General features: G+C 33.8%; 2 protein-coding genes across 4 annotated transcripts; both read right to left on the minus strand.

Moving 5' to 3' along the window:
- Positions 1-2,441: 2,441 nt before the first annotated feature.
- LOC100817891 (uncharacterized) lies at positions 2,442-5,116 on the minus strand. Of its 2 annotated transcripts, XM_014779253.3 has the most exons (4): positions 4,702-5,116; positions 4,514-4,595; positions 4,208-4,318; positions 2,762-2,792 (listed from the first exon to the last, which is right to left on the minus strand). In XM_014779253.3, exons 1-3 carry the CDS (start codon positions 4,831-4,833, stop codon positions 4,239-4,241), a joined length of 294 nt encoding a protein of 97 aa, XP_014634739.1. In that variant the 5' UTR covers positions 4,834-5,116; the 3' UTR covers positions 2,762-2,792; positions 4,208-4,238. The 2 variants fall into 2 exon arrangements, with proteins under 2 accessions (XP_003556940.1, XP_014634739.1); XM_003556892.5 differs by lacking the exon at positions 4,208-4,318 and having other exon boundaries at positions 2,442-2,792; positions 4,702-5,107.
- Positions 5,117-7,811: 2,695 nt separating this feature from the next.
- Positions 7,812-11,147, minus strand: LOC100817358 (uncharacterized). 2 transcript variants are annotated; one of them, XM_006606893.3, is made up of 7 exons: positions 10,744-11,147; positions 10,608-10,643; positions 10,369-10,436; positions 10,127-10,249; positions 9,201-10,010; positions 8,886-9,102; positions 7,812-8,763 (listed from the first exon to the last, which is right to left on the minus strand). In XM_006606893.3, the coding sequence occupies exons 1-7, from the start codon at positions 11,009-11,011 to the stop codon at positions 8,240-8,242; spliced, it is 2,046 nt and encodes a 681-aa protein (XP_006606956.1). In that variant the 5' UTR covers positions 11,012-11,147; the 3' UTR covers positions 7,812-8,239. The 2 variants fall into 2 exon arrangements, with proteins under 2 accessions (XP_006606956.1, XP_003556939.1); XM_003556891.4 differs by lacking the exon at positions 10,608-10,643.
- Positions 11,148-12,334: the final 1,187 nt, after the last annotated feature.

The following is a 12,334-nucleotide window of genomic DNA, read 5'->3' on the forward strand; positions in this document are numbered from 1 at the left end:
AAGAGACTTTGTAAACGTTATCCTTTCATGAAATGCATGTTATTTTCGTAACCTACATTGAACCCCGATCACATTGGCGTGGTCGGAATTTCCAAATGATGTTCCTTTGTAAAACCCGAAATACTCTCAGCTCTTTCATGTAGTGATGTGGGTGTTTGACCCAGAGCACTGTTACTAGCTTTGTTTTCTTAAATCCATACTATGTCTCCTTCGTTTTGGCATGGTAGAGGCTTGTGTGGAATCGACAAGCAAGGACAAAAAGGAATCTTCAAGTGACGCGACGAGGAATCCGTGGGGTAGCTCACTATAGGTAAGGGGAGTTTATTATAAAATTTACCATTTTAACACCATAGTTAAGGTTAGGGAACCTAGCTATGAGGATATCTGCCTGTCCCTGTGCATGCTGATTTTTTCTTCAAAGAAAATTACGTTTTAACTAATGGGATGCGATATATATATTGTGATGAATGATATTGTTTTGGCTGTTTGAAGGCTGTGTGTGTGGAAATGATATTGTTGTGTTTGTTTGAATTGTTGTTGATGTTGCTATTGAGGATTTTAATTGATATGTGATGATAATGATGATTATGATGATATTGATTTGAGATGACATTGTTAATAAAGACCATGTCAACATGAATTGTTATTATTGATGAATATGTGAATATGAAATGAGGTTGTTGTTGTTGTTGATAACGTTATTGAGATGAGATGATATTTATGTTGTGAATGACATGGAAATACGATTTGTTCATTGATGTTGGAAATGCATTGGCATGTGCATGTTGTGTATGTTCGTGGGGGGCACTGTGCACTGACCTTTCAGGGTCTTTGGCACTAGCTTTTGGCCACGTTCATACGTTGGATGTTGTGTATGATCGTGGGGGGCACTGTGCACTGACCTTCCAGGGTCTTTGGCACTAGCTTTTGGCCATGATCATACGTCGTATGAAGTGTATGTCATGGGGGGGTAGAGTGCACTGACCTTGTCGGATGGCCCAGACGTGGGTAACTAGCGTGGTTAGAGAATCTAAGCATTCCTGAGGGGATGCTTAGGTGCTTTAATTGGTCCATGGTCTTTGGCACTTACTTTTGGCCGTGATCATAGCTCATACGACACAGGAAATAGAGTAACTGTGGCCAAGTGTACTTTGTACTAGGGGGCTGTCAACATAAAGTGCTTAGAGAGTTCACTTGCATGTGGAAAATTTTCAAAAAGAAAAAGACTTAAGTTAAAAGGATAATGCAACCAGATTAATACTTCCAAAGAAAAGAATGTTTTGTAAACACATTTTCAGACAATTTAAATATTTTTATTTGGCTATATTAGTATAAATCATCTCTAATCCATATTTTTTTTTAATATTATGTTCTTTTTTTTCATTTTCTTTTGATATACTTTGTGTTTTAATAACTTGAATTCAATATGATTTTGTTTATCAATTATTTTTGGATTTGTACATTACTTATACGAAATTTTATAAGTTTCTTTTTTTGATTAGTATTTCACTAGGTTTTAAAAATAATTAATTGGTTAAAGATGTCTTTAAGCAGGCTTTTAAACAGGCTCGTAGGTCAAGCCAGAACTTTTATGTAAGTCGAGCCGAGCCTCTAAAGAAAGTCTATGACAGGTAATGAGTCAAGTTTAAGCCTTGCGTATTCAACTCAAGCCGAGCTCAAGCCTAGTAAAACTTGACTTGGCTCATTTCCACCTCTACTTCCCAGACTTATAAAAGGGAGCCTCATGCACATAATTTTTTTGTTTTTGGGAAAACTATAATCACTATATCCATTAAAGTGGAATGAGGATATTGTCATGTGATATATATATATATATATATATTGGGATGAGACTATTTTTATTATTGTTGAAAAAGCTATAGTCCAAATATTGAAGACAGAGTAAAAACTATTTTTCAAATCTTTTGTAATCTATACTAATCATGTATAAAGTTTGCTAAGCATGGACAAGGATAGTTATTTTAAGAAAAAAGTGGGATGCATTATTATGTTGCCCAATTTCCATTCCAAAGAAAAAAAAAATATTTGAACACAAAGTTCAATAAAGTCTTACGTGGATGCCCACGTTTCAGTGGGCCAAAATTAATAAAGCAATAGCAAAACAGATTCAGTCATGAATACAAAATCTTTCTTTCTTCTTTGTCAATTTTTTTTTTTTAATCAAACAAAGACGTGCTAAGGTAAGGTAAAATGAAAAAGACAATCCTAACTATTGACATTACACTCATCGAAAGCCAAAACACCACACTTTACTATAGCCAAAAAAAATGTAATCAAGGAAGACACAATCATGTGAATTTGTAGCAAGAAAGAACATACCTATTCATAAAAAAATTCTTTCCTAATAAAAGAAGAGAATCGCACCAAATCAAATCATTGGTGGAGGTATCATGAGAAACAAGTCTATTGCACAAAAAATATCCTCACGATAAATGTGAAAAATAAATAAAGACATAAAAAGAATAAGATTAATACAATTTAGCCAAACTAATTACAATCACCAAACTAATTGAATCATGGATCCACAAATTTTCTTACTTCTGTACATAGTCAAATCAATCTACAAAATATTCTTATGAACATATGTGCGCAAGTCACTGGTCAACCACGGGAAGAGCGAAATAATCGCTTGATGATTGCAACTTTGGGGAGAGAATTCCTATTGTTGACGGGAGTAATTTGACGAGTGGTAACTTTCCCCATAGATGGTAATCTGAATGTAAGCGTCACTTGCTTTTCCAAAACATTAATCACCACGGACTCTGTCTCTACTGAAGAATAAAAAACATGTATCAAGTGTTAGCAAAAGAAATTCCATTAGGCTATTACAATGTTGTCACAAAGTTCATCAAATCAAAAAGAAAAACATCATTGCTAACTAATTTAACAAATGTTCTTGCGAACAAATATTCTAAGAATACTTGTTAAGAAGTACAGTTATATGATTTTTGTGTTTCATTTGTATTAATTAGATATTTTCATTTTCAATGAACACTTCTCTTCCTTTAATTTAACAGGCGGAACCCTTATATGAATAAATCGGTCCTACAAAAGCACAAAACCCGGGTTCTTATTATACCACTGTTAGTACAAGCAAATCAAACCAGAAGCGAAGGAATAATATAATGAAAGCAATGACTATTTTTTTAGCACAAATATTTTATATGATTCAGTTAGCATAAACTCACCGCATAATTTATCCTATCAACCAATCTTGCATTGCTATATTATTGAAAATCATTTACTTTTGTGAAAATGACTTTAAAAGTTATACATAATTACATAGGGTGTTATTTCATTATTTGATAGTTTAAAATTCTTTTCAGTTTAACTTCTATAAACTTTATATTGTAAAAAACTAATACATGATAAATCAATAACAAATCGTGGTAAGCATAATCTTTGATGAAAGTTAACAAAATTTTATGATTGAATAAAGGCTTAAATATGTATAAGGTCCCTGATAAAAGATCGAATTTTATTATATGTCCCTAATAAATTTTTTTGTTGTTTTGAGTCACCGATATATTAAAATTTTTATTTTGAGTCGCTATCATCAATTAAGTGATTATGTGTCATCTTATAAATTGATCTTTCCAACTTTATCAATAATTGTGATGATGTCATGTCATCACTTAATTGATGATAAAGACTCAAAATAATAATTTTAATATATCAGAGACTCTAACAACAAAAACATTTATTAAGAATCTAGAATAAAATTCAATCATTTATTAAGACTCTAATAAAAACATTTATTAAGAATCTATAATAAAATTTCATCATTTATTAGAAATTTTAAACATATTTAAACCTTGAATAAAATATAAAATCTCATTAGTTTTGTCCATACATAACCTGTCTAGCCTAAAATCTTTCTACAAAAGATGTATCAAAATTAAACTCTATTAATATTTGGGTGAATCATGCTTGACTAAACGATAAGTTTGAGATGGCTTTGTTGTTTCCTGTGTCTTCATACCTATGTGGCTTTATGGCTTAGAGGTAAGCCACTAAAGGGTAAGATCAGACTACTTAGAAGATGTCAAATTACACAATTAACAATACCATGGGTGGTTAAGAGAACAATGAGCTTCCAGAAGAACCAAGAACAGAAGATTCCAAAGCCAGAGTTAATAAAAGTAAGTAACAATAATAAATGTTTCATGAATTAAATTTCTCTTACGCTTCATGCCAAAACATATGCCAGCCTATTCCTAGGTGGAAACCAACAAGGACCACCTCTTATGAATGATGTATGCATTTCCTCTCTCTTCCTCTTGGGAATCAAATGCTCCTGTTCATCCTAGAAAGTGTTTTCTTAGGAATCAATTATTAATTTTTCAAAAGAAAAAAAAAATCTTTCCCTATACACCTTCAAAATCAACCAAAAGCTTGCCAAACATACGCAACAAACTAATCCATAAAAAAATCACTCTTGAAAGGAAGTATTCCAAATTACAACTAAAGGGAACATAACAAACAAGCTTACCATTCATTTTTGCAATAATGTCAGTAACCCTCTTCTGGTACCTCTCACATTGCATGTCTGCAGACAGAACAACCTCCTGAACCTGCATTTTACCACAGCAGAAGCAACCAAGCCATCAACACAAAACTCTAGAAATATCCATCACCAAAAACCTCAAAATAGAGTGTAAGCTAAACTAAAACACAAACCTGAGGCATTGACAAGGACTCCATAGAAGCTAGACTAGTCCCACTCCCACCAAGAGGAAAAAAACCCTTTGGTCTTCTTACACCAACAACCAGTTCTTGAACCTCTTTATTAGCACCATCTTCACAATCCATACCTGTGATTAGGTGTGCAACAGATTCATACAGTGCCTTTATATGTATATTTAATAGGTTTGCAGCCTCAATCCCATCCTAAGAGAGAGAGAGAGAGAGATAGTGCAGCAAACGATGTATGAACAGCTCCTATTACACTGATGGAACAACCCCATCTCAAATGTTAAGTAGTTGGCTGAAAAGAGAGAATAAAAAAAATGTACAGGGGCATAATGGCACAGTATGGTAAAGTGAAAAAGGTTTTATGCCAAATTGACAGAGATTGTTAATTGTTGTTTCACTAGCGTGCAGAAACAGCCCCACATATATACATAGTGCTTAATTGTTTTTTTTTCCTTCACAATGATAATTAATATTCCGTCAAGGTTGCTTATTAAACCAGCTTCTTGGCTAATTCAATGAATCAATTAAATTAAGAAAAAAATTATGCACTGACGCTATAAATTTTTTTACATAACCATCTAATCAAAACTCATCATATATATAATAAGTTTATTAACTTTTAAATTATTATGTTAAAATAATTTAAACGATAATTTATTATTAAATAATAATATAAAATTATTTTATCCCGTCAATACACTAGCGTCAAACTCTTAAACTAATAATGTTTAAGGGGTCTTGTCTTGACTCAGCATCAAGAAAGCGACTAAACAAGCCAAGCTGACACTGTTTACAAGTGTTAGCGACTAAGCAAGCCAAGCTGACACTCTTTACAAGTGTTGTAATTATAGATGGTTACTTTGATAATGCCTTGGCTTAAACAAAGAGTAAAGGATGAAGGTTATCTTGACGGTGATCATTTTTTGTCCATGGTAAATGGTAATTAATCACTTATAAAAAATTTAGAAAGCATTTAACAAAACCAAAATATTTAAAAACATAAAATTGTTTGATATTTGTTATGATAAATAATTAAAATAATTTAATAGAATACACAATGATTTTTAATATGGTTAAATATTTATTTAGTCTGCATTTAAGAAAATGTTTGTTTTTAGTCTATAAGAGTATCTACAATGTAATTGCTTAAATAAATTAAGTCACATTTAATTTTGGATTGAAAAAACTCTTCTTTTTTTTGTAGTAATCAACTAAGCAACGATTTTTTATATAAACAATTTACTTAAACAACACACTGTCAAGTTATCAACTTTAATGAAAATATTTGTTAAGTGACATTGGTTAACTTCAAATAACTTGTTTGAGCACTAAGTTGAAGATGCTCTAAATCATCTTCTTTTACTTATTATTTTTCTTAATGTGCGAGGTGTGATCGTTCCTACAGTTAATTGAAGGAGAGAAAGAAAAAGAATTACGTCTAAATAAATTGTCAATTTCATCTCTAAAATAGTAGTATCTCCCGAATAAAATAATTTAAGTAATTTTTAATTATTAAATATTAATCATTTTAGTCCTTAAATTGATGTTTTTTAGTAAAATTAAAAGACCAATTTACAAGATTATTTAGGAAATTACATAGTATAATTTCTATTACTTCGATGAACACTTAAGTAATATTTTAATTTTAGAGACAACTTAAAAGAGAGAATAATACTTTAAAGATGAAATTGAAAATTTACTCTTTCCATAAATTAGAGAGTAAAAATAAAACGGTCTTTTGAGAAACTGAAGAACATTTACTAAATTACATACACTAAAAAATATTTAAGGGTTTTCAATAAATATTCTAAGGGCCATGTTAGGATAACCTTTTTAAACAAAAGTTTACTACTAGACTAGCATTGGATCCACGACCGTAGGCCACAATGCGTATCTAAAAGTCAAACAAGTGGCTCCTCCTTGTAGACCCAAAACTACAATAATACAAATAAGAATAAAAAAATAAGTGTTCTTTCCCTTCTTATCCTATTCATTTGTCTATTGGAGATGGTCCATTTCAAGGTCAGCAGCCAATTTACCTCATATTCCACTCTTGATAAAACTAGTGGTATACATTTTCTCTAAGTGCTGTAATTAGTATTTATTATTCTACTATATAAGATCTCAAGTCTCAACATCCTTTCACAAACTTTAAATTTTCATTTTTATAATCGATTATGAAATTAATCTTAGATTTGAAATGTAATCGATCTTAAAGTTTTTCATTTTTTTTCCAAAAAATTATTCTACAGGTATCAAACTTAAGTGCTATGTAATATATATGATCAAATTTAACGCGGCAAAGAAATGCTTAACTGGGCATTAATAAGCACGAGTACCTACTGCTTTTTTCCTTCGAAATTCTAATTGGATGGATCCATTCATGTATTTACACTAGGCGGCTATATGACTAATTTAGATGATTGGGATTGACCAGTGGGGGAGTCGTATTCAACTTAATAGAATATCATGATGAGAGGTTGGGAGATTTAAACTCAAATTCGATCGTCATCTTACTAAGCATTAATATCTGCGTTACAAATAAAAAGGAGAAAATGCGTAACTCTTTTACGTTTTAAATCTCTACTCTTTTACGTTTTATATCACATTTATAGCTATCAAATTGGTTCTAATCTGTGAATTGAGTTGCAAAATAATTTGCTAGTGTCCTGAGTTATTCTGACCTGATACACCTAATTCACAACTTAAATTGACACATGATCTGTTTTAATTTTTTTTTTTTTTTTTGAATGTCATCACCACACCTTCAAATCAATCCATTATTTATTAAGTGATAACTATAACTTTTATGGAAATTTTTTATATATTTCTGTTATAAAGTTATATAATATTAAAGAAATAAAATATTAAATTCATATACAAAACATTCAATATCATATTATCACGAACATAATAAAATTAAAAATAAATAATACAAATGATAAAAACTTTTTGTTTGTACAAATTTTTAAATCTAACTAATAATTCAGTCATATTGTAGTAATTCAGTCATTTTATTAATCATTAATCTTAATTTTTAAACTTATAAAACTTTAGAAACGTTAACTATTTAACTCAAAATTCAGCTCAAAATATAAAAGAACAAGCAAACTGCTATGCTATTCTTATAGGAGAAGGTTAACACAAATTACATTGGATCATTCCCATATGAAAAAAAAGAAAAAAAAAACACTATCTTATCCTACAAGTCAAAGCCATCCTCGGTTATTCCACTACGTTACACTTTTTCCTATGCCAAAACTTGTATGGCATCATCCTTGCCTCCTTGGCTTCGATGCCATAAACCACAAAACTAATGAAAGGTTGGGGAAGAAAAAGACTAACCTAAGATAAATTTCTATGTTAACAAAGGAAATTGACGAAGAAAAGAGATCCTGGATGAAGATCTGGACAAGACAGGGCATCGAAAAGATGCATTAAGGTTTAGGGGCTAAATAAGTACATACTTGAAGGCAAAGGAGTGAGAGTAGAGAACCCAGAAACTAAGAAATGGATCAAGGAGTCACCTACACATAACCATGTTAGTTAGAGAAGGCACAACTGAAGAACTGAAGATGGAAGGATCCCCAACATACTTGCAGTCATCATGATCAACTTTTAATGATGCTGGGATCACAAAACTGTCAGGAGCATTTGATGTGACAACATTCGGCGACCTCTTCTGATGGGTGTCAGTGCACTGTGGCTTCTGATATGAGGTGGCGCTGCTCCAGCGTCTCCTCTTTCTGGTGGTCTTCCACCTTAACTGGGATAACAAATCATTCTTCAAAAGGTCTGGAACCACTTCAGGCTTTCTTGGTCTATCCTTATCAGAATCCAAGCAAGTATCTGATTGCCCGGATTGTATTACATCTCTGGTGGTTGCTCCAGTTGATTGGCTGTTATTGGAATTTTGCTTTGTTTTCAAGCTAGATAAAACAGAAGCCACAAGATCAGGCCTTTCCCTCACATATATCCACTCATTCCCTACCCAATCTTGAGACACTCTCAAGTTACCAGGACCAAATACTGACACCACTTTTTCCCCTGCAAAGACATTACACCATAGGGATTAATCAAAATTTAAACATAAAAATCAAAGTAATAATCTAAGTACCAAAAGAATAGTTACCAAGCTAATTTAACATAGAAAGAGGAGAAAGGCATACCTGGGAAATAAACATGATAATTAGCTTCGGAGTCCTTTTGAACAACAATGCCTTCCCACCATCCATCATGCCACCAAGCATCAACAACAAAACCAACATCACCGACCCACGATAATTCTCGTTTGTTGGATGGTGGATCTGGCCGGACCATGGTCCTCCCGCGCATTCGAAGACCCAGGCAGTCAGCCACTGCTATTCTGGAAGCTAAAACCCATTCCTTAACCAAAGAAGAAAAAAACTATATTAGTCTCTACATATAAACAAAATTATTCTTCCATGAAAGATTATATAGATAAAAAGAAGGTTTCAACACACCTCAAGCTTCTTGGTTTCATCGACCGCATCCAGAATGTCTTGATATTGCACCTTGACTTTATCTTTGTGCTTCTTAATGACAGAAGCTCTAAACCAGCATCCTCTCATCCCACTGTCTTGAGAGAGGACCTCGACTTGGGAACCTACAATTAAATGGTGTGAAGCATGTTCATTTTTCCCTTTAATGGTTGCTGTCTTGTTTGTGTGCCCAACCAGTTTCCCAGAATTGTTTCCAGTATTGCTGTTATTCAGATTTTCTGTACTAAGGCCAACCAGATCAGCTGCTTCTTTGGCATCAGCTGCTTCAGTAAGGCACAGCCTCTTCTTAGGTCTGACAAAAGCAGTAGATGTATGATTTTCATCAAGTTCCAGGCTAACATCAGATTGCCCGGAACTCCCACTAGACTTCAAGTCCAATTGGGCATACATGTACCTGAGAATTTCCTGTTTCCAATAACCCTTAATCCGTGTTATATCAAAGGGTTTCACATCATCATTATCGAACTGGTGGTTGCACATGAATGGTTCCAAGTGAGTACGACAGGCCTCATTCTGAAACTTTTTGTAATGCCCAGGACTGAGCACGAAAGCCAATCCATCTATGCATTCAATACTCAGATCTTGAAGATAAAGAGAAAAGAAAACCTCTCTGTCACTAAAACTGTGCGGCAAAGCAATACCAACCTCATCAATTTTGTGAAACCAGCGCACCACAACCATCCTGTTGCCTCTGGAATCCTCATAAAGGTCTTCCAAGTAGGCAACTAAACGCTTGTCCTCTTCTGCCAGAACAAATACAAAATCATGCACCTGAAAACATTTAAAATCGCAACAACAACAAAATCCCCAGAGTCAGACTACAAATGATGTGTGGCCAACCAAAAAAAAGAACTCAATGAAAAGGGTAAATGAAAAACAAGACTCACGGATATCTGAAAACCATTTCTTTTATATGCCTGATAGTGCTTTCTTCTTTTCTTACACGTCCATGGCAACCCTATCCATGAGAACTCTTTTGTACAACTGTGCATCTTCTGCAATTGATTGTCCTGAATTACGAAAACAACAAAAAAAAAATAATACAAAATAGATACTATTAAAAAGAGCCGAAAAACAAACCCAGATAACCAAGATAAAAGGGGTATTATATTAGCATAAGCAACAATACCTTCAAGGCTCCAATTTCAGGTTCATAACCATGTTTTCCCACCATAACCGCATCCCCTGAAGACGAATCTGAAAGATTGAAAACGCAAAAACAACAAATTTAATTTCAATTACCGAATCCAAATATGCAGAAAAAAACCAAAAATTAAAACATTTCCCAAACCTCATCACAGAGATCCCCCACAACGAAAAAAAACATCTCAAGTTTTAAAACAAAAAGAAAAAAAAATACGAATATACCATTCAATTTCAGATCCAGCCAGCGGAAATCTCGCCCTAAGCAAAATTAAAAAAAAAAAAAACCCTCAAAATCTGAGAAATCCCAAGTAAGGCTGAAACAACGCGGCGTTTCGAATCTAAGGGCGAAAGCGCAAACCTGAAACAATTGAATCCAGCCAATCAACAACCTCTCTGCGCGACCTGAGCTTCAAGTAAGGCTTAAACAACGCGGCGTTTCGAATGGCGTAGCGATACGACATGTGTCTGAGGAGGCTCTTCTCTTTTCCCAAAACGGCCAGATCCGAGCCACCGCCTCTTCGTTTAAGCAAGTAATGAACCTCCCTCCTCCCCTTGTCGTTCGACACGAACACCTCGTCCCAGCTCACGTACACGACGCTCTTCTTCTCACACGACGTCGTTCCCATCCACCCACTAAAACAACGACACAGCCTCAGCGTTCCGAACGAAACGAAACAAAAAAAAAAAGAAAAATAACGAACAGGGCTGGCTCTGAGGAGAAAGTAGAAAAAAAGAAAGAAGAAAGATTGGGAAAGAGAGACAGGGTTTGAATTGCGATTTATATAAAAAACGTTGGTTCTAGGGTTTCGAGATCTGGGAGATGGATCCGACGGTGGAGATTGGCTTTGACGCAGGAAAGGAAAGGAAGTTAAGCGGGGAGGCGAAGTTACGAAAGTGCCCCGGGGATTTGGTAGAGTTACGGGTTTGCCAATTTTTTGGACAGAAAAAAAAAAACGCAGATGGAAATCGATGGTGTCGCCCGAAATTGCCGGTGGAGAAAAGAAAGAATGGAAAGACTCGATCTCTCTCGATGCCAGGTGGACGCATTGCCAAAGTAAAAAGAGTGTTACTTGGTGCACATAGCATTTTTGCTGCACATAGCATTTTTGCTGGACCACCCAGCACGCAGGATGAAAGGGCAATGTCCTTCACCCTTTGCTATAAAATCAAATAGTGACTCGTCCGTACAAGTTACTATTTCCCTATAAATGCTTATTTTTCCTTGTCACTGTTGAGCTTCTTCCTTCCTCTTTGGCTTCCTGCTTCTTCTTCCTATTCCATAGGACTTGTCGTTCGTGCGTTCATGCATTCGTGCTTCGGTGACGTGAAGTTGCTGATGTTTGTGGTTGTTGTTGTGTTCATGCATTGTTGCTTCTTCTTCTTCTTCTACAAGGGTTCTCCTTCGAGGTAAGTTATTCTTCTTATACTTCGTGTTTGTTACTGATTATTGCTGCTTGGACGATGCCACTTTGGATGTTTGTTGCTGGTTGTTGCTACTTGTTCTCCTTCTTCATTGTGTTTTTCTTCGTGTTCACTGTGTTTATCTTCTTCTTCATTGCGGTTTTGTTCCTCTACATGTGCCTTTGGTTTGTGAAAAAAGTCATACGGATCAGCAATCCGTATGAATCATACGGATTATCAATCCGTATGAACTATACGGATTAACAATCTGTATGAGCCATACGAATCAGCAATCCGTATATTTTTTTTTAAAAAAATTATTTTTATTTGAAATAAAAGTATGGATTATTTTTAATTGAAAATATTTATATGTGAATTATTTTATAAATTGTTTAGTATGTTATTTACTTGTTTATTATTGATTTTGTGTATGATTTATTTATTATTGAATTTATGTATGAAATATTTATGTTAGTTATTAGTAAGATTATATTATATTAGATTTGAAAAACAAAAATTAGATTAGAAAAAATAAATTTGTTAAAATT

This window comes from Glycine max, chromosome 8 (assembly GCF_000004515.6).
Source record: "Glycine max cultivar Williams 82 chromosome 8, Glycine_max_v4.0, whole genome shotgun sequence".
Lineage (NCBI taxonomy): Eukaryota > Viridiplantae > Streptophyta > Magnoliopsida > Fabales > Fabaceae > Glycine > Glycine max.